Source organism: Paroedura picta, chromosome 6, assembly GCF_049243985.1.
Source record: "Paroedura picta isolate Pp20150507F chromosome 6, Ppicta_v3.0, whole genome shotgun sequence".
NCBI lineage: Eukaryota > Metazoa > Chordata > Lepidosauria > Squamata > Gekkonidae > Paroedura > Paroedura picta.
Genome location: NC_135374.1, coordinates 69,738,845 through 69,762,177, shown reverse-complemented (window position 1 = coordinate 69,762,177; position 23,333 = coordinate 69,738,845). Strand labels below are relative to the sequence as shown.

The 23,333-nt window shown below is 39.7% G+C and overlaps 1 protein-coding gene across 18 annotated transcripts in view; it reads right to left on the bottom strand.

Moving 5' to 3' along the window:
• DMD (dystrophin) overlaps positions 1-23,333 on the bottom strand; it is a 1,311,735-nt gene that overhangs the window by 270,751 nt on the left and 1,017,651 nt on the right. For all 18 annotated transcript variants that reach the window (XM_077342956.1, XM_077342959.1, XM_077342965.1 and 15 more), the window contains 2 exons: positions 16,444-16,655; positions 1,763-1,917 (listed from right to left, as the gene is read on the bottom strand). In XM_077342956.1, coding sequence (XP_077199071.1) covers positions 1,763-1,917; positions 16,444-16,655 — 367 coding nt within the window. The remainder of the gene's footprint in view (positions 1-1,762; positions 1,918-16,443; positions 16,656-23,333) is intronic.

Genomic DNA, 23,333 nt, shown 5'->3' with positions numbered 1-23,333 from the left:
GCTGCAGCAGAATCATAGATGCTTATTAAGCAACCAGTTACCTCTGATTTACACCTGTATGCTAGATTTGCAACATTAGATTTAAGATACTCTATCATCCTCATACAGTTATTTCTCTTTTAGCTGTCATTTGTTATTAAAATATTCATTCAATAGAACTCATGTCATATATGTGAAAGACTAATACATCGCAAAATTATGTGCTTTTTCCCCAAGAAGAAACTAGAATACTACCAGAAACAAACATGAAATGGTATTTCTTTACTTTGATATGATATGATACTTTAATTTACCTTGTGCTTCATTTCCTTAAACTAAAACAATTTTAAACCTCATGTATAATTCCATATTATATATTTATTATAATTGTTAAGCAAATCCAGGAAAGGAAGTCTTCTTACCTAATGTATAAACTGTAATTAAAAACATTTTGAACTATGCTTATTTTTGGATTTGATTATATGCTACAAAGTCTAACGTTAGATCCTAAAACAGTTAAAATGCATCCGGTTTATTTATTATGGATCTCATTTACCCTACAACAATGAATCTGTTGTTGTTTTTAATAAAACAACTTTTACTCTACATTTTGCATAGACTTTTTTGCATATAACAAATGGCATAATTGTTTTATATGGTGCTTGTAACAGCTATAATAGTACAATGTCAGAAACAGGAACCCTTTCTAGGCATTACATTCTATACCAGGCTTTCTCAACCAGAGCTTTGTGAAATTCTGGGGTTTCTTGATAGTTCCTGGAAGTGTTTTCCAAATGGGTGAGAGTTAATTAATTTTTAATTTGTTAAACATTTATAGAAGGATATGACTATACATGTTCATGCCAACTCACCTTCCCTCCTGAAATGGCCAATGATGGGCCTGGAGGGGGAGGGGCCTTGGTTGAGTGTCTACACAGCTATGCTTCCCAACCATATTCTACACAACTGTTTCAATGGTCAAAAAATTGAGAAAGGTTGATCTGTACATACCAGGAAGCTGGTGACCATGATTAGATACTTTGGATATGCATGATCACTATGTTGTCCAGGCAATATGTGGATTTTCAGCTTCAATACATATAAACAGAACTCCGAAAAATCAGAGTGTTATGTATCGTGAACAGAGGATATATGTACATTTAAATTCATGAATTGCCCCTTTCAGACTAGATTTCTTTTGACATCCCAGAACCCTGATATAATTGAACAAGTTGCAAAGTTTTTATATCTTGCCATGAGAAATCGTGAATGTATTATGTCTTACTCTAAAGCATGATCTTTGCCTTTGTTTTCTCTAGCAGTGGATCCTTTTGCACTTTCCCTCCTTATATTGTACTTTTATATGCTATTAAAGGATTGTTGTTGTTTGACTAGATGGCAGCCATACAAATCAGGAAGATTGTAGGTAACATGCATTCAGTATGTTCCTAGTATATCTCACTGTAATGTCTGAAACAGGTGATGATAAACTCTAATTAGTAAACATGGCACATATAAAAATGGTTGGCCTTGAGTAAAATAGTATTAGAAAATAGAAAAAAAACCCTATTAAATAAATACATTTGAAAATAAAAATAGCATAGTTTCAAAGGCAGTATTCCCAGTCATATCACTAGAAAAATGTATGGGGTAGGGTAGGAGAATACCCCTTAAGATCTTTACTTTTATTACTTAAGAAGATTTTAAAAACTTGTATGAAGAAAAAGTAACCATACCATAAAGTTCAGTTTTAACAACAATGATGGCAAATGCCATGTCCTACCTCTTATTAATGTTGGCCCAAGCATCATTAATGTTATTGGTCATAAGTTCTACTTTTCTGGTGTCATCTGATGAGTAATCCCGGAGAAGTTTAAGAGCTAAATCATTTGCCACATCCACATTTATATGCCATTGTCGCAGTTCTTTTGCAAATTGCTGAAAGAAGGAAAAAAATCAATTTTATCTCAAATGTTTATTAAATATGCCATGTTTCAAACACATCCAAAGAAAATATAACATCTTCAGCTGCAGATACTTTATGGAATAGTTCTGTTCTTAGCATCTACTTACCATCTACAGTCAACATACTTACAAAAGAATACATTTGGTGCAGGGTAAATTGTTCTGTAAGATTTAGCTGTATTTTAACCTATACATTTCAAACCAGTGCATTAAAAAATCTTAATGGATTGTTTAGCTTGTGTCCTTGCAACTTGTTACTTTGTTGGCAACCTCAAATTGGGATAGGTCAAGGATGCCAGGAGGGTAAAAATGCCAAACAATCGTTATGGCACCCCAAGCAACCACTTTTGCCACAGATCAACCTTGGGATTAAACCATTCTGTATAATCACTCCCTGTGTCCCTGGGGCGGGTGAGGAAGCTGTTTGAGTATGCATATACCTAGAAGTGCTTAGTTATGGAATAAACTCTCCTTCCCCAAAAACCTAAAGCACCAGGAATTTGAATGGAATAGATGTGGCAATCTATATTTGTAGATAAACAAAACTTCCAGGATACTGTATCATTTTGAACTATCATGACATTGCCCAAAGAAGTTGAGAATATTGAGATAAGGGTTCTTTTATAGTCCCTACAAGAAGGAAAACAACTTTGTCAATACAATTTTGAGCAGACAAACTGCCAGAGGTAGGATTAAGCAGCATCTTCTCCTGCTGCCTTTAGGTTTTTTTTTTTTAGTTATTTAAAAAATCTGCATAATTTCACATATCATAGTTTGACCTCAAGTCTGTAGAGTAGCTATACATTTAGTTATCACGCCCTATTTTTGAAATAAACTGTACAATTAATTATGGGACATTCTGACCACGACAATCGCTGGTTGTGACCAATATAGGAAGAAAAGACAGAGCAGAACAAAAGAATAAAATCACATGCCCTACATTCATTTCATTTCATATTTGTTATTGTTTTAACATAGATTATGTAATGAGTGCCACCTACTGGAACAGTATTAACCATGCATTCATAAACCCTTGCTAAAAGTTTATTAGAATATTAATTCATTATTATTTCATAGTATATATGAAAATCTTTTAAGATGCAACACAAAATAATTTTATTTTAATATTCTGTCTATATCCCATAATTCCCAGAGCTATCACAATGAAATATTTTAGCTGCAATGAAAATTGTGAATGTAGTATGGTACACAGATTTCTATCTTCATGTTTAATAATAAACATATAATATTGATATATTTCAATATTATTGCTTTGCTATAGCACTACAACAATCTGATGGCAAATATTTAAAATATACTAGTTTTTAATTTCTAATCTGCAAAATTTTTAAAGCAAATTGTTCAAATTTAAAATCATCTACAGAAAAAAATGTTGCAGAAGGCCCATTTCACCATAATTGAGAGAATAGTAAACATCTTTGGATGACAGGTCTGGAAACACAGATGACAACCAGATGAACCCTAGGAAGTGAGTATGCCATCCCCAAAGACAGAGCAGTTACTCTAAAACTGAAGCCACTGAAAAGCAAGACACATCCCATCCACACTGGAAAACAGAAGTGATGAACTGCTTTCACTAGCACTTGATGTGAATACCTTTCACCACTTTCAGGTTTGTTTGGCTGTCTTCCAGACAACAAATGTAGCAAGTCCAGATGCAGAATCCTGCTGTAGTTTTGGGATATAAGATACCATGCTTTGGGAAGACTTGAAGTCATTGGTTCCTCATTGACAGAATATTTGTGAACCTCATGGCAAAAGCAGAGTAATCAGGGTGCAATCCATGCAATCTCCTTTATTTTTCCTATGACTTTAGAGATAATGGACGTAAAACACATAGAAAATTAATTCCAACCACTAGGAATATATGTGGTTAGAAAAGAGTGATCAGTATTTACTCAATACAAAACATCTGTTATCTTTCCAGTGACTTTAGTGACAATAGGGATAATAGGGATAAGGTGAAATACATCTCCCAGATATTGATAATTTAAAGCTGCTATAAAACTGAAACACTGGAACTTAACATTCAGAACAGGTTGACTCTTGAAAGGCCCCATGAATGAAAGCAAGTCCATAGTATTTGTTTTTGAGCAATGCCTTGTAAATAAGTCATACTGCCCTGGCGACTGGTATACATGGATGTTATTGACGACCATGAAATACATGGGGAAGGGAGTGAAACTGCTTCTTTAATCTCTCTCACTACTGTATGTAGACACATGATCTCAAGCATTTCATTCACAATGGTAGGTTAAATCTGCCTCAAGCTTGTATATTTCAACCATGATTTCAGCTGTGGAACACCTTCCACAGGTAGCAGCAAGAGCTGTTTCGGGTTTTGCCGTTTCCTTATCATGGCTGCATATTGCACTGCCCTGGTAGGCAAGATATCACACCGATGATAAAATTGTCAGCAGTGCCTTTTTAGCATCTTCCATTTGCTTCTGCTGGCCTTCTGAGAACTTGCTGTATACATTTATCCCACCTTTAACAGCTGCTTGGACAGCCGCACAGTGCAAGTTTGAATTCTGATGGTTGTGGAATCTCAACAGTGCCTTCTTCCAGAAGCCATCTGAACACAGCCCGCGGCGCCACGGCACCGCAGACTAAATAAAGCCATAAAGGCTTTGTGGGAGGAGTTAGGGTGGGGTCGGTCTGGGATGAGGAAGGGTGCCGATTGGCCCCTTCCTCCGGACAGACTATTGGACGATTCCCGCCCTGCCAACAAGGAAGCAACTGCGAGCCGCGCAGAGCGCGGCTCGCAGTTGCTCCTTTGACGGCGGCCTGATGCGTCGGGAGGCGCAAAGTGCCTCCGACGCGTCAGGCTGCTGCCCAAGGGAGCCCCCGGCAGCCACGCGGAGCTCCCTAGCGCCCGCTGTATTTTAGGTACAGCGGGCTTGATAACTAGTTTTCAATAAAATATTCACGTGCACCTTTGTCTCTTGATGTGATTGGAAGAGGAACCTTCATGTCATTTACTGCTAAGTGACAGATGTCACAATAGACTTTGTCTGCTGCCACATCATAAGAGAGCCATTCATAGGTTCTTTTTCAAGCATCCTTGTATTGTCGCCCTAGCTTTCACTTCACATTAGGAGCTGTATTCTCTGAAGAGTCTTGTTCTCCCTTACTTAGCTAAGCTTCTTGTCAACCAAAATGTAGCAGAGATTCCTCCGTCTCTCAGTCAGGTCTATACTACAGGACATTGTAGGTGTACAAGTGAAATCATCATAATTAGAAAGGACTTTCCTCTTTCTAATCGTAAATCTATCCATGGCAAATTGAATGGAATGGTGAACTGAAAACAATTCAAAGGAAAATATTAGGCTTCTGAAAGAGGAGAAATGCCCTGTTGAAACTGTACCACACTATTTTAAGTAACAACTAAATGAAGAGCAGGAACATATATGTTCCTTGCCAGTGTTCTCTCTGGGCTGCACAAGGCAAAAAGAAATCTTTAAAAGGCCTCTGATCTGAATACTGCCCCCCTCCCCAATCTTGAATACTGCCCCCCTCCCCAAATAGGCTTTTTCATTGCTTCGGAAGGACAGCATCCAGGCTCCTATTTTAGGAATTGTGTTTTTTTTTTGGTCTGTTTATGGGATTTTAGTTTACCCTTACCCATAGACTTGAGGCAGGTTACATCAGAATAAAATCAACACATATAAACACACTAAACAGTTAAAAATCTACAGAGATCACAGAAAATGTTGCTGTTTTGTAACTGTGGGCAACTGATCCACAAGATATATTTTTTCAAATTGTTATTTCACTTGCAATGCATTCCTTACTCGTAGTTACACAGGTGTAACTCAGGGCCATTCCGCATGACTTACCTTTCGTAAACGCTATTAATTTAACATTCCGCATGATGTCGTAAGCAAACCGCAAAATTCTTGCCGAACTCCTGCAACAATCGGAATTTTATAGCCCTTAAGGGGAAATCCAGAAAAGTGGATTCCCCCTTTAAAAAAAGCTATACTTCTGAGCACAAGCTGCAACACATCAGCAAAAGACATGTGTGTTCTCAAAATAGTGGTAAAAAGAATGTCCCTCCCTCGCTCTCTCCCCTGAGCTTCCAGAGATGCGATCGCATTTTTTCTCCTTAGACCGGCGAAAGCAATGAATGAGCGAGGCTTCTCCAGCTAAAGTCCCTCCACAGAAGTGCTTAACAGTAAAACAAACCTCCCTACTGTAAGTGTCTTTAAAGTTTCCAAGCACAATACAGCCCTCTGTTCGACATTGCCCATAATTTCTGCCAGAAATCGCACTTATCGGGGGGGGGATTTTTTTTTACTTGAAGAGCGAGGAAATTATTAAGCGCCAGCTCCTACGCCAGCAAAAAAGGTCTTTCTGAGACAATGATTGAACAAATATTCGTTGTGACTAGTGTGTTTGGGTTTCAAGGAGCATGAACATTGGCTGTTCTGTTCGATTGACAGCCAGGGGCGGGAAGAAGCATGGAAAAATATTGCTTCCTTTGTTGCAATTTCAGCGAGACCGGAAACCTGTGGGGAATGAATAGACCGCTACTGGGACTTCAATATTCCACTAGAATTAAAGGTATGCGGAATGACGAAATTCCACTAGTAAATATAGCATTTCTGCATACTGAAATCATTGAGCAACATTGGTCCTTGTGCGGAAAGGCCATCAGTTTAGGTTAGCAGAATTACTGCAGCAATAGCTGCTCACATATATACACAATTAAATGTGTGGCCTATCCTTTAAGCATTTAAAGATGCATAAGTATTTTGCAAATATTTTCCAAATATACATTGCTGTTCATCATGATCATAAGAATTGACTTGATGTTCAGATTTATCAGTAATTGGAATTGGAATTTTGATTTCTTCAAGGAGTTTCAATAGTAAACAATTCTTAGTAACACAGTACTTCTCATTCACTCACATAGTTCATGCACTCACTCAGCCCCCCCCCTCTGCTTCTTTAAACAAGGAAGGAACATCATATAATAGGGTAAAATATGGTGGTTGGTAAAATATGGTGAGTGAATGGCCTATAACCTTTAATTCAAACAATGCGTGCTTACAGTCTTTCCAGTGCTTTTTGAATTTAAATGACAATGTAATCCCTTCTTAAATATTTAATAGGCAGTCTGGTATATCCATCACAAAATTATTGGTTATTAAATACAATATTTACCTATTAAATACGATGTTAGTACTAGATTCTTCCCTCTGAGAAAGCAAGCAGTCAGTAACTTTAAAGGGTGCCTCCACTCATCATTTTTGTACCTTTGGTCTTCCTATGAAGACCAAAGTAGACACAACAAATGTTTTATCAGCCAGCCTATTAGAGTTCCATTGTTTTCTGTTTTACATGACTTCATGTAATGAACTTTTATAATTACATTAATGACATTATCTCTCTCTCCCTCCCTCCCTTTAAATTTCAGGCCCCATTTATCTCTTAACTACTTTAGATTTTTTTTCTTTCTTCTTTGAAAAGAGCTTCATTGCTTTAATTCAATTATGATTTTTAAAAGAGAACTCTTACTTTAGCTGTGTTATTGCATAAATTTGCTGTCCTCACAAAAAGGATCAAGAATTACCAATAAGTATTACTGATCTGCTTGTTTACATTTAAATTAACTTTAATTAGAAAACAGGTGGAATTATTTTTTTTGGAGAAATCTCATTAATTAGGGTCTTTAGACAGGGTGTTTCACTCACGTTATAAGAATGCAAAGAAATCTAAATACAACAGGATATATCTTTAACCGCTCCTGCGGTATTAAATAAAAGGGTAAGGCCACGGGGAGGAGTTAGGGCGGGCCCTGTCCAGGATAAAAACTCAGAGGGCCCAATCAGGAGCCGCAAAGCGGCTCCTAATTGGGCCCTTCGAGTGTCCATCCAGGGCCAAGCAGCCAATGGGGAGGCACGCGAAGTGCCTTCCTATTGGCCCCTCACCAGGACAGACCAAAATTCCATTCATCCAGCCCAGTCTGGCTGCCAGTCTGCTCCTGACCACCGCAGGGAGAGGAGGTCAGCAGGGCTGCCAAGGGGGATGAGAAAACAAGCTGCACCAGCCCTTTTTGCCCCAAGGCTGTCCTAACTGTCATGTCCAACTGCAAATTGCCTCAGAACCCTGAAAGAGCTGGCAGGAGGCTGGTGAGTGTGCTCCTTCCCCCCCTTCAGGCCTGCTGCAAAGGAGCCTCTGACAGGCCCGGACTGAGAGGAGGGAGGCCTTTCCAAGAGCAACGCAGGGGAGCCTGAGGGCCTTCTTTTTGCGGGGGGGGGGGGGAATTTCCCCTTCTGCCAAACAGTTGGCTGACAGGGAGGCCTTTTCACTTAACATACTGCTCTGGCCAGGGGTTAGACACAGCCAAGCCATGTGTCTTTCTTCTTTGCAACTCTCTGCAGGTTTGAGGCCACTGCACAGCGTTATTCTGCAGAGGAAATTGTTTTTTTGTCTCCTGTTTCATCTGCACAACAACCCTGTGCAGTAGGCCTCAACATTCAACCCCATGCCCTTACAGACTGGAGAACTCCTCCCCTTCCTCTTCCCACTGCCAAGCTCTAGCGCCCGTTGTATTCTTGGAGACAATGGGCTTTGCCCCTAGTGTATATATAATAACATTCAATTCAAATTTTTAATGTTACCTATTTATATAATATTTAATGTTATGTTTTTATATAATAGGTATATAGAAATTAGACCATCTTTATAAACCATTTCTAGACTCTTTTACCACCTGCTCCACCCTGACTTTTTAATCTGGCTACAACCCCTAGTTTGTAAGATTCTTTAATATTAACTCTGGATCCTGTGCATTATACCATCAAAAACATAAGAAATGATCAAAGCTAACTAAAGTTACTAATCACCTGTTTTAGCAATATAATTGAGACTGTTTTTGTTTTAATGTCATAACTATTATTTTAATGTTTTGGTTTTAATGGCTGTTTTTGTTTTGTTTTTTAGTTATAAGCAGCCGCAAGGGATAGTATATAATTTTTCCAAAAACAAAACAAAAAAACAGAGGATTTCCTATCTAGCACTACTGAATAGTAAGTGGCTCCCTGGAGAACAGTCATGGTTTTGCTCCCATCCATTATTATTTATTTTGTAGAATGGTAATAGAAAATAAATTAATACCACTTTTACCAGTCATAGTACTCTTTTAGTACCCAGAGCAATCTAGACACTTATCAGGTTATAGCTATTATACATTCCATGATCAGAACAATTAAAGCTGCATTAAGTTGAATGACCTCATTCTAATGACTGCAGAGAATATATTTAATGTTCCTTTTTGGAAATCAAGATTTATTAAGTTTAAAGACAGTGATAAGTCCTTTTAGCTTATCAGGCATGACATCTCATCAGAGACTTAAACTATCTTCATTACTGATCTGATAAGAACCTCAGTCATGAATGGAAACTTTGAAGATCAATTTTAATGGATGCAATACTCAGAACATGTACATGGTAAAAGAAAATGAAACTGAATAAAACAGAATAACATTGCTATAATTATAATGACCCTTTATACTTGCATATAAACTCTTTTTTTCCTATGATAAATCAGCTATGAAGCGGTACATAACACAGATAAGTACATGAATTTTTGATATGTGGATGTTATGCTGCAGGCACATGGCACACATGAGACAAAACTACTGTAAGTCTGTTATCATTATTATCAATTTCCAAATATTTAGATATCTGATTTTAAACTTGGCAACATAGTGTGGTCTTTAAAAAAAAACACTGCAAAATTGAACTAATTACAGTATGGGATAATGTTTCTACAAATCTGAGAAACCCAGGATCTAATCATTTTTTTAAAAAATGGGGCTCAAGTTCTCCAATATAGCAGACAAAAATCATGAGATTACATCACCAGATCTCAGCTGCTACTTTGATATTGCCAGGCACTGTCATATAAAAGCATCCCCTACAATAGAAAGAGTAGACCCAACAAAGCACCCATCCTCCCTGCTGAAGAAGCCTGTCACCAGGACAGACCAGAGTTCCAGGGCAATCAGGATATATGGCTGCCAGTCTGCTCCTGACCACTGCAGGGAGAGGAGGTCAGTAGGGCAGCCAAGGTGAATGAGAACAGAGGCTGCGCCAGCCCTTTTCGCCCCAAGCCTGCCCTAACTGTCATGTCCATATGTAAATTGCCTCAGAACCCTGACAGAGCTGGCAGGAGGCTGGTGAGTGTGCTCCCTCCCCTTCCCTTCAGGCCTGATGGGAAGGAGCATCTGACAGGCCCAGACTGAGGGGAAGGAGGTGTTTCCAAGAGGAATGTAGGGGAGCCTGAGGGCATGGGGGTGGGCATTCCTTTTGAGGGTGGGGAACTTTCCCCTTCTGCCAAACAGTTGGCTGACGGGGAGGCCACAGAAAAGCCCCTTCTGACTTAAAATACTGCTTTTGCAACTCTGTGTCTTTGCAACTTTCTGCAGATTTGAGGCCTACTGCACAGCGTTATTCTGCAGACAAAACTGGTTCTTTTGTCTCATGTTTCATCTGTACAACAACCCTGTGCAGTAGGCCTCAAGTCTTTAAATTCAACAACAACCTGTGTGGGAGGCCTTAAATGTTTCTTCTCTACCACAACCCTGTCCAAAGTAGCCCTTTCTGCCTGGGGAGCTCATCTTTATACTCTGGAGGTGAGCTGTAATCCCAGGAGCTCTCCAGGCTCCACCTGGAGGTTGACTACCCCTGGGTTGGAAATATTCCTGGAGGTTTGGAGGTGGGACTTCAAAATCATACAATGCCTCAGAACCCAGCCTTCAAAGAAGCCATTTTTGCCTGCAGTTGGGAGGGAGTGGTGCCGGTGTGTCCCTCCTGGGCTATGGGCTATGGCCAGCCCTTACCAGCAACTGTTTGTATTTTGGGGCGCAGACAGGCAGACCAGCATCAGTCCTGTGAGTCTGGAGAGTGCAGGAGAATCTAAGTAAATATTTACAGCCTTAAAATGTAAATAGTGAACAAGTAAATGGTTGGAGAGTCATGGGAACTAAAATGACTTTTTTCAACCTTGGCCTGACAAATTAAAAAAAAAACAGTATAAAAAAACTTTACTAAGGTCAAGACCACTGTGCACATAGAGTCTTCCTCTTAAGGTTGCCAGCTTCCATGTGAGGCTTTCTACCCCACCTCCGTCCTGGGGAGTTTGCTATGGGGAGAGGAAGGGAAGATGATTGGAAAATGCTTTGAGACACATGAGGCCTGCTGGGTCACTGCAGCCCATTCCCAGTTCTCTCAGACCTCTCGCAGCCCCACATCCCTCACAGGTTGACCATTGTGGGGAGACAAAGGGAAAAGGTGTTTGAAAACCACTTTGAGACTCCTTTGGGTAGTAAACAACAGGGTATAGAAATCCGTTCTTCTAAGGAGCAACCATGAAAGAAGCATGTGGGCACATAACATTTTACAACAGTGAAAAAATGGAGCAGAAGGAACAGAGTGGATGCCTGTGTACTGTGACTATCCCATGTGTATTAGGGCATAGGGGCATTTCGGTGTCTGTGGCCTAATTCACACAAGAAGGGAAATGACGCAGAACCAGGAGGAATTGGTTGCCATTTAATCTTCCCCTAAGAAGAGTTTCTAGTCTGATTTTCCCTTCACATATCTGAAGACATGGCTCTGGAAAGCTCATCTGTAACCACTATGCCACAATTCCCAAAGGTTAGTCCTCTCCCACACTCAACGAACATTCCAAACCACAGATTCTTGACACCCATATCTCCACATCCATGCCCTCATTTGCCACCACACCACCACAACCTTCCACACAACACACACATTCAACCCCATGCCCTTACAGACTGGACAACTCCTCCCCTTCCTCTTACCACTGTCAAGCTCTAGCGCCCGTTGTATTCCTGGATACAACGGGCTTTGCCCCTAGTATAAAATATTCTTCCTTGAGCAGTAGAAATGTATTAGGCGTAGGATGCCAACTAGAACTGCTTATTACAACACTGACAACATTTCTCTTGAAGTCCTGAGTTATTATTAGATTGTTCCATTGAAATGCTAGCTTATAATGGAAATCCAAATCAACTAAGTTCAGCCTGATTTGACTTCTCTTTTGATTTCACATATGTCTGGCTCAGTCAAACACTGCTAATGCCATCACATTTAGAGAGAATTTGACATAATGAGAATCTGGAGGAAAAAAATGACTGTACTCTTTGAAGGATGAAAATAAAAATGATATTGCTAAGCCTGAAAAAGAAACCTCTTTGAATTTATGAGAATGAGGATTTTAAAAAGCAACAACAAATAATAATTCTTAAATCACTGACTTTGTCTATGTTTGTTGGTTCGAAGTAATGAAGTTATCATATAGGGACTAGAAATAAAAAACAAAATTCAGTTATGAACTGGACAGCATTTGCAATGTTTCTAAACCACTTTCTATGGGCAAGTATAAAGAATATACAAGGGCAGTTGGACATAAGTGGGTTGATACTTTGGGACCTTAAACAGTTCTGAAGGGGCTGTAACACAGAGCTGTTCCGTAAAGCAATATGGTTGAGGTCAGGAAATTAGCACCAAGACATGCTGGCCTCCCTACCCACAGGGTAGCAGTGCACCATCCACAAGAACACCAACTCACTCAGCAAAATCAAGTTTCTTCTGCAGGACCCTTAAGAAGGCTTTTTAAGATTATAAATTAATAAAATTAAAAATAAAGTTATTATTATTAATATGCTTGATCACTGAAATCAAGGTTTGTAAGCATAATTTACAAGCAAAGTTCTCATCAATATCCCCTTAGGTGGAACAGCTGTCAGGGTACACAGCCCCTCCCCCCACCCAGTCCACTTATGTTGCCACCCTACATGAGACAGAAAACATGAGTATTGAGGGCCAGCCCAGAGAGCAGGTGGCAATCAGAAAATCGGGGGGGGGGGGAGATTGGAAAGTAGTCATAACAGCAGCAATAACTGGCAGAGCAGGAGTAGGTATGCCACTGGCAATCTCCCCAATAACAGGGAGGACTAGGAGAGCAGTCAACAGAAGCAGTGTTAGCAAGCAGATATAGGGGTGAATTCATGAGCAGTGGTGGTAAGTGGCGGGTAGGGTAAGCAGGCATGTAAACAGGGGGGAGGGACTTCCTGGCACACTCTGCTCATTCCACTATCTTTTTCAACACTTTGTGATTGGCTTCATTTCCTGGATAGTACATTCTAAAATAGCATTTTTGGTAGGAAAACATCAGATTAGTAGTAACCAAGGTACATTCACTTATAGGCTAAATTACAGTGCACACACAAAATTATGGGTTATTAAGTATAAGTTAAGGCAACATTGTTGTTTTTATAAGAAGAGCTGCAGAGGTAAATTAGAAGTGAATCTCCCATAATCATAATTTTCCACTGAAATCCTGCAATTTCAGCTAAATGTTAAATCTGTCAAACTTCCATTTAAATTTCCAGTTCACCTATCACCGCCATACACTGCCTATATCCATTAGAAAATTCATTCCCTTGTCCAACTTCTATAAGTATAAAAGGTAGTACTGCAGTTTCATTTAAGGCTGGATTCTGTAGAGGGCTGTCAACATTAATTTTAAAACATACTGCTCTTCGGTGACTAATTCATGTTAAGAAGCCTTCTGAGTACTTACATTCCAATTTCATAGACAATATAATGTCTTGTTCTTATAGGAAATACAGAGTTTCAGATTCTGAGTTTGATAACAATTATTGTTTTGAAGCATATAATCAATCACTTATTTTCAGTAATATTTTTGCCTGTACTTATGCCCCACAATTCTATTTTAACACCATATTTGCTCTCATTGTTCTAGCCTATCTTGTACTAGCTAGTTCTACTGCCTAAATCAGACACAATATTATATTATTGTTATTGTTATTGCTATTATTAATTAGATTTATTCCTCACCTCTCGCCGGAGGCCCGAGGTGAGTTACAGACATATAAAATGCCAATAAAGCATACAATAAAACATATAAACATATCATACATAAATCCCCAGACAATAGAACAAGATGTGGTAAAAACTCAGTTCATAACTACTCTACCCCTTGGTAACCCACTATCGAGGGGGAGGGAGGACAGAGGGTGCCAGATGGAGTACGCTACTGCCGCTGTAAGGCATATGCTATATCAGAGCCTAAAGCAGGTAAAGTGTAAGAGAGAACACATTCAGGATAAAGGGAAGGATCCTCATGAAAACACCTTGTGATTTAAATGAACAGTGTATGCTTTAATAAATGGCTCTCAACTTGCATTTTTGCCGTTTGTAGTTATTAATATTTCATATTACTATTGAATGAATACCTCAAAGTCTAGTGTTTGTAGGTAAGTCAATACATCTAATCTGGATATCAGCCAAATTGGCTAAATTTGAAGACTCTTAAATCTGGTGGCTGAAATGGTGAACGGGCAAAACAAATCTATCTGCAAACCTGAAAAGAGGCTCAGGTCTGCAGAAAAATGTGAAATCTTAAAAAAACAAAACAGGGAAAAGCATTGGGAGGTGTAAACCCCCACAATGGTAAATGGAGAGCCTGTGGATTTAAGCAACATATTGCCTCCGTGTCTGTTGCTAGGCGACAACACTATTGCAGGCTGGGTTTCTGTGATTTAAAAAGGCAGAGGAAGAGGATAAGGTTGGGAAATTGTGACAGATTTTGTGATGGAGACTGAAGATGGCAAGGTCTGGGAAGGTGAGAGGCAGCTGAATATAATGTGAAAAAGTCCACCCCCAAAGCAGTAATTTTATCCAAGTGGACAGACCTCTGTTGTCAGTAATTCTGGGAGATCTCCAGGTCCCACCTGGAAGCTGACAAACCTAAGCCTGATCTGTGGATGATTTGATACCACCCAACTTTCATGACTCAACCTGGCTGCTTGATACTATTCAGCAACAGCCACCTTATGAACAGCAATGTTGGTGCAGCTTTTAGAGCTTCTGGGTTGGGGCTGGAAGACTTTGTTGGGGAAGCTCCCTGGGTGATTTTGGATCAGTATCATACTGTCCATGTCACCTATTTCACAAGGTTGTTGTTCAGATAAAAGGGACAGAGGAGCATATTGTACATTGCTTTGGCCCCCACTGTGGAGAAAGGTGGGGTATAAATGAAGCAAATAAATACATATATCTGAAAACAGGAGGCAGAAAAAAGATGGGGAGATGACAATGATGCAGTGACCTATGGTACTACGCAAATGGGCCACAGTTTTCCTAGGTAGAGAAAAAATTATTTTATTTGGGACAATGTTGATTGTAATGTGATGTTAGTAATATGTAATGTAATTTTGAATTTAACTCTCTGATCTCAGGACAAGATAGTTGCTAGCACAGATTTTCACTTGAAGGAATGCTTCCACACTTGGGTGGAGACAGATGAGGCAGCAACTAGTTGCTTTTAATTATTTCTTTTTACAACTGGGAAAGTGTCTGCCATTAATTACTAACATAGGCAGTTTTATGTCTCCAATGTTTTTGTGAACTACAACTGAACTCAAAAGGGCTGATGAGCTGTTTTTGCAAAGAATTATCATATGGCATCACATGGCTTAATTTGTATATTATGTTAAATTAAACTATAATTTGGACATTATGACATAGTTTACTAATTTGCCACAATTTTTTTTTGCCCTATATATCTACAGTTATGATGGTTATTCATTTAGTCTGAGGAAGAGTGCCTGCACTTGAAAGCTCATACCTTGAATAAATCTTTGGTGGCCAATGGTTCTATTGGACTCAATTTTTGTTGTGCTATTTCAGACCAACATGGCTACCCACTTGAAAATATACCAGTGTATTATGTATTTTGTTAGCCAAACACAGATTATCTGATCTGTTTCAGCTACCAGTATACCTGACACCCCCCCCCCAAAAAAAACATTTTTTTCTGGCTTTTATTCAGGCATATTCGGCTATAGAAATTAGTTGTCCATTTCACTCCCCCCTTTTCAAGTGTGGGGAACCAAAACATACTGTTAAAATGGCTTCCAGCCATTTAAACCCTCCATTTAACTTTCCCCCGCTTACAAATGGAAGGAAGTGAAAAGGACCACTGAAATGGCTTGAACCCTTATCAGTGGTCCCCTTTGCTTTCCTCTATTTGGAGTGGTGGGTGGGAGTAAAACAGATTGCTAGAATGGCTGCTGGCCATTTAAAGCTAGCAGCCTGATAGATCAGAATTTATTTATCAGCATCTTTGTTACTGAGGATTTTATATGTACTGCAATCTGTTTGAGTTATATGGACTCAAAGACACTGTACATTCTTGAAAGAATGGGCTACATTTTGATATATAACAGTTGAAGGAAGCAGTGACTATGCAGAGCCTGGAGCAGGTTACTGAAACTGGGAGTGAGAGAGATGCTGGAATATCTGCAAGGGAATTGCCCTTTATTTTATTCCAACTATAGGGTGGTCCAATCAATGTTTGATTTTTTAAAAATGTGTATATTTTACTGCTTTTAATTTTTTATTTTCAGAAATTACCTTGAGTTCACCATTCTGCCTTTTCAGTCCTTCCACAGTGTAAGAAATCTCCTTCCATGACTCAAGCCTGGCTTTGGCACATTCTAGAACTTGCTCAGCTTCTTGCTTAGCTTCCAACCATTGTGCTGAATCTTTCAACATTTCATGCAACTGCTGTCTTCTGCTCTGAAGGTGTCCATGGACTTCATCCCATTGGTTCTGTATCTTTTCAACTAGTAGGACACAATGATAAACAAAATGTAAAGCTCTTAAGTGCAAACCAATGGTATTTTCAACTGCATTTGGAATGATAGTAATTAGGTTCCTAGGAGGGAACTGCGATTGAAACACTTGCTCTTGAAATATTCAAAATTAAATTATGTAAAGTGTATTTACATACCACATGTTAGGGTAATTTTTAAAATTTTTATAATAATCATTTTATAGACAGGTCTTTCTCTATCTCTCTCAAATAACTTTGTGACTTTAGCATTAAAAAAATTGAAAATGAAGAATAATCACACTGAATCACAAGGAGGGGTGACTGCCACATTCCATGTATCTCCCTATTTAGAGTATTACCACAGCATTTTTCTAAAAACAAGTATTTTATCTAATAATGTACATATGCATTCATCTTGCAGTCTCCCTTGAGTCTCAGTAAGAAAGGTGTACCATAAACAAACAAACAAACAAACAGATGATTTATTAATAGCTAATTAAATTAGGATTGTCAACTCCAGTTTGGGAAATTCCTGGAGGTACAGGAGTAGCGCCTTGAAAGAGTAGAATTTAAGATGAGTAAGAAGCTCAATATTTTGCTGTCAGTCATTACTTGACAGCCAGTGGAAGATGGGAGAACTGAGTACTTATTGTGAGGGATTGTGGGGGGGGGGGAGTGATCATCACTCTTGCATATGATTGAAGTGACATTTTGCTGTGGCAATTCTCTAGCGCTCACCCAAAGACTCTATGGAAGCCATAGAATTTTGCAGCAAGTGCTAGAGCATTGTCCCTGAGCAATGTTGGCACTTCTGTGTAACACAGGAAGTGACAATGTCACATAGCAGTGATGATTGTGATGAACCTCCTGAACTTGTACCTGTAAAACCCTGTGATGAACTTCCTGAACCTGTACCAGTGAAAATGACTGCATGTCATTTTCACAGGTACAGGTTCCGGAGTGCATAGAATGTATCATGTGAAAGCTAGACACATATCAAACTTGTGGGGTATTTCTAGATAGCTCTCCTCTACCTGCCCTCAAAATTTGGGAAGGACTGGTTTATGGGATCTGATTTACTTCCTCCTTGAAGGTGCCCCACGAAAGTGCTTTCAAAGAAAATGATAGACAATCATTTCCTCAGAAAGCACTTTCCCATGACATCTTCTTTGGGGGTTTCTAACTCAGACCCTGTATATCCGATCAAACTTGGAGTGCAGGTAGAAGAGCGCCAGCTGAAGATCCCCCATATGTTTGGTCTTTCCAGCCAGCACAGTAGGCATTCTACCAGGTCACAAACCTCACAAACCAAACTGGTTCACTGAGCTGCTAGAGGTTTGTGGTGGTTCATACCAGACATACCATGAACCACAAACTGAACAGCATTTGCCTGATTTATCCCCATCCCTATCTATGTACATTCTGGAGCTCACAACAGAAAAGTTATTGCTGTTACCATTGATCCAAAAATTCTAGAATGCCTTCATGAAAAAGCTGGGATAACCTGCCATTTAGCCTGAACATACATGCAAGTTCATAAATTTGTCCTTTTTTATTTCCAACAAGATATTATCCTATTAATCTAAGTTTCCTTAAGCATAGGAAGTTTACAGGAGTAAACTTTTTTTGGTCTTCATTTTTCCTCAGCAGCTCTTCTGCCCCCTCCCAAGCTGCTATTAAGGCTAAAGGGACCTTCAGAAACAGCTCACCAGGAATTCAGTCCTTCATATGAATTTCCCATGGTGCATGCCATGTTCTGTCCTGGTCACAGAGGGTACATGGAAAATTCCATATACGTGTAAAATTATAAAGATTTCCATATACCCTATATGAGCACAAATCAATTAATGTAACTATTCCAACAGTAATAGTAGTGGCAGCATCCTTTAACATATTCCTGATGGGTATACTGGTTCTTTCTTTAAAAACAACAACACCCTAACACACCTAAAGGGAACTGGACTATGAAGGATTTACACACACACAAAAGAAGTTTAGAGATTACACCACCTCTGTAATGACTTTAAAAAGGGTGCTTAATGAAAAAGTTTTATATGTTGCTTTCCAATATTGGTTCAGAAAAGAAGTAAACTACAAGATGATTTGAAGATAATTTCATCTGCTTATTCTGATGTAGTTTTAAAACTAATTAAATACTATATATGACAAAAACGTACTGACACAGGAATTCATTAGAGAAGAGTTAAGGAGACCTTTACACAATTTCAAGCAGAATTGATTTATAACTGAGTAACTTAAACCATATCATATAAAACATCTATTCCTCACAATATTTTTACACATAATTGATGTTTCCCTTTTAATATGGACATTCAGAATAACATTTCACTAAGCACTGAAAGATTAATATTCTTTTATATTACTCAGTGTACTAGAAATTAGGTTATTCCTTATGCCAGAATTTGTTACCCTCTTATCTATTCATCTTCTCTAGTAGACTGTTCTTTAAAAAGCAAAGGAAAAAATGTTACGCTTCAATGACTTACGTTCGAAACAAGAAGACGTTTGAAAAATGTTATTAATTCTTTCCAAATATAGATATATCAAGGCATGTTCAAATTACATGAACAGAGAGAGCTGCATCAACAACACATTCAGAGTCATTTGAGGAGGATATTATTCCAGTTAGTCAATGGCATTCAGGAAAAAGTAGGAAGAAAGTGGGTAATACAGAGACCTCCTCTTCCATTCCTTCACGCAGTGCAATAAGTACTGAACCTGTATACTTTCAACATTATGCAAATTATGTTACATGTTAACTGGGTGAGCATATACAAAAAAAAAATTCTGCTACTACTGCAACTCCAGCTCCTGAATTGTTAGGTGCGAAGTCATGTCCGACCCATCGCAACCCCATGGACAATGATCCTCCAAGCTTTTTTGTCCTCTACCATTCCCCAGTCTATTTAAGTCTGCACCTACTGCTTCAGTTACTCCATCCAGCCACCTCATTCTCTGTCTTCCCCTTCTTCTTTTGCCCTCAATCACTCCCAGCATTAGGCTCTTCTCCAGGTAGTCCTTCGTTCTCATCAGGTGGCCAAAATATTTGAGTTTCATCTTCAGGATCTGGCCTTCAGGATCTGAGTTTCATCTTCAGTAGCAGACTGGGATGATCTCCTCTAGGACTGACCGGTTTGTTTGCCTTGCAGTCCAAGGGACTCGCAAGAGTCTTCTCCAGCACCACAGTTCAAAAGCCTCAGTTTTTTGATGCTCGACCTTCCTTATGGTCCAACTTTCACAGCCATACATCGTAACTGGGAAGACCATAGCCTTGACTAGACGCACTTTTGTTGTCTCTGCTTTTTAGGATGCTGTCTAGATTTGCCATAGCTTTCCTCCCCAGGAGCAAGCGTCTTTTAATTTCTTTGCTGCAGTCCCCATCTGCAGTGATCTTGGAGCCCAAGAAAATAAAATCTGTCACTACCTCCATTTCTTCTCCATCTACTTGCCAGGAATTTGCCAGCTCATGAATAACCTATCATAAATATTTCAAAGACCACCCCCATGGTACAAAAGAAAAATATACCCCAAACAAATGATAAACAACAACACAAAAAAACCCAATAAGCTAATAAACTATAGTTATAAAATAAGTCCAGCTACTATACTAATTGTAAAATAAGTTCTAGTAAGATCAATTAAAATCTTAAATCAAATAAAAAACGTGAGAGTAGAATAAAGTTTGAGCTATTCAATAAAACTCTCATCCAATATCACATTTATTAATTTTGTTTATTTTTATATTTCAACTTATATACCACCACTCTCAGAGACTTGTGGCAGGTTACAATAAAACAATAAAACAACCTATTCCATAAAATCCCCAAATACATTAAAAGATGACTATTCATTGTAGTTAACTCCCCATATCCCCTCCCATGTCCAGCTGCAGTCAAGAGATCTTTCATTAGGAACGAGGGTCCTGATTCAACCAATTTTAGTGGATCCACTGATAGTAACTCTGGGACCTCAGCCCTGCCTATACCATATGCCTGGTGGAGAGCTCTGTCTTGCAGGCCCTGCGGAAAGCTGATAACTCCAAAAGGGCCCTCAGATCTTCTGGGAGCTTGTTCCACCAGGCTGGGGCCAAGGCCAAATAAGCCCTGGCCCTGGTTGAGGCCAGACGAATGTCCTGGGGGCCCAGGACAACCAGCAGATTCATACCCACAGAATGGAGTGCCCTGTGGGGGGCATAGGCAGACAAGCAGTCCCACAGATACACAGGGCCCAAGCCGTGTATAGCCTAAGGCAGCGGTCCCCAACCTTTTTCTAGTTGAGGACTGCCTCCGGGGGTGGGGGAGAGCTTCCGGCCCGGGCGTCGCACATGCGCATTCACGCCAGCAGGTGGCGCTAACACGCATGCGCTAACAGTAGCTGCGCCTGAGCGTTTTTGCCAGCAGGGGGCATTAATGTGCATGCACGTCAGCTGTGCGCATGCACACTTGCGTCCACTGGTGTGCCAGAGGCCGTGCCTGCCTCTTCCCCCCACTCTCACAGCAAGAAGCTAGCCGGGCCGCGAGCGAAGCAGCCGCTTTGGCGGCCGCTTTGCTCGCGGCCTGGCAAGCTTCTTCCTGCAGGGGGGGGGAGAGAGGCAGGCGCAGCTGCCGGCAGCCCAGTACCAAGGCCTTTGTGGCCCGGTACCAGGCGGAAGACTGGGGGTTAATGACCCAAGACCTTAAACTTGATCCAGAAACATACTGGTAACCAGTGTACATAACATAACACTGGCTGGATGTGGGACCTCCAAGATGTACCAGTGCAGCCACATTTTGTACCAGCTCAATAAAATCAGAGTCCAGTAGCACCTTTAAGACCAACAAAGATTTATCCAAGATTTATTCAACAAAGATTTATTCAAGGCATGAAAGCTAACTGGACTCTGACTTTATTGTGCTACTTCAGACCACTGCTTCCAAACATCTGGCAAATGTTTCTGGGGGGGAGTCTGGCTGGCCATACATCAGGAGATAGAGCTGGGTGTCATACATGTATTGGTGACAATCCAGCCAGTAACTTTGGACCAGCTGGACTAGAGAGCACATTGAACAATGAGGGGGAGAGAACCACCCCCTGTGGAACCCCACAAGGGAGACCCACAGTGTCTGATAACTCATCCTGCACAGGAACTCTCTGTGACTGGTTCTGGAGAAAGGAGACCAGCCATTGTAGCACAGTTCCCCGAATCCTGGCTCCGGCAAGGCAGTGGGCCAATAAATCATGGTTGACCATGCCAGATGCGGCTAACAGATCTAAAAGTACAAGGACGGCCGATTTGTCCTGGTCCAGCTGGTGCCAGATGTCATCTGTCAAGGCAACCATCACAATCTCCACCCCATGGCCAGGACATACCAAGCTGGTATGGATCCAAGGCCGAAGTTTCCTCCAAGAATGCTAGGAGCTGATCTGCCACGGCCCGCTCCATTACCTTACCCAGAAATGCAAGATTGGTCGGTAGCTGGCAGGGTCCCCGGATCCAGCAATAACTGGATTTCAAATTAAAATTAATAAATTTTCTTCTTGTCTGCTTTTTTCATTGACCAACTGTCACACCCATACATAGCAATGGGGAATATTATGGTATGAATTATCTTGATCTTCATTGCCAGTGACATATCCTAACATTTAAGAAATTATTTTAATGTCTTCATGGCTGCCCTTCCCAGCTTCAATTTCCCTGATTTCTTAGTTACAGCCTTCCTTTGGTTGATGATTGAGTTAAGGAATAGAAAGCCATTCACAATGTCAATTTCTTCATTATCAGCCATAGCATCATGTAATTCCTCAGTAGTAAGTACCGTTGGACTTATCAAACATAGTACCATATAAACCATAAATTTAAACAAAAGAGAACACTTCCAATAGTTTTAAACCGGGCTTGTTAATAATGCACTCCGCAATTTGAAGATTAGTGCCTGCCTTTGAGTCAAGATGAATAAACAACAAAAAAGTGGGGGAAGGAAACAAAACAAAACCCCAATTTGAAATGGAGTTGAGAACCTACAAAGGTTGAGAAACCTGCTCCTTTATATCATATAGAAGATATATTATGTTTGAATTTTATTTATGAAGCATAAATATATACAAAGTTAAAAACAATAAAAACAGCAAGGAGTGACACTTTTCCTATAGGTCACATTATTTATATAACTTATATATATAACCTATAGAAAACGTTTCACTCCCTGCTGTTTTTGTTGTTTTTAATATTATATATTTGAGCTCCATAAATAAAATTCAAACATAACATATATTATATCTATATTATATAAAGATCCAGCTTTCTCAGCCATTTTAGGTTCTTGAGATGGGGTGACCTGGGCCAATCCTAGTGTTAAAATTATTTTTTTATACTCAGATGTAAACATTATTTGGCAATTTCTACTTTAACCTACATCAGGAGGAACCTTCACTTCTTCCTGCCAGTAATTTGGTGTCATCTGCATATCATAAATTGTTAATGTTCCTTTCACCAATTTTTACTTCAACTTCATATAAATCAAATCTACCTTTCCTTATGATAAGTTCTGCATATAGATAAAATAGGGAGATAATATGCATCCTTATCTGACACCTTTGCCTACTGAAAACCATTCTGTTTCTCCATGTTCTATCCTAATAGTAGCCTCTTGTCCAGATTACAGATTGCACATCAAAATAATAAGACACT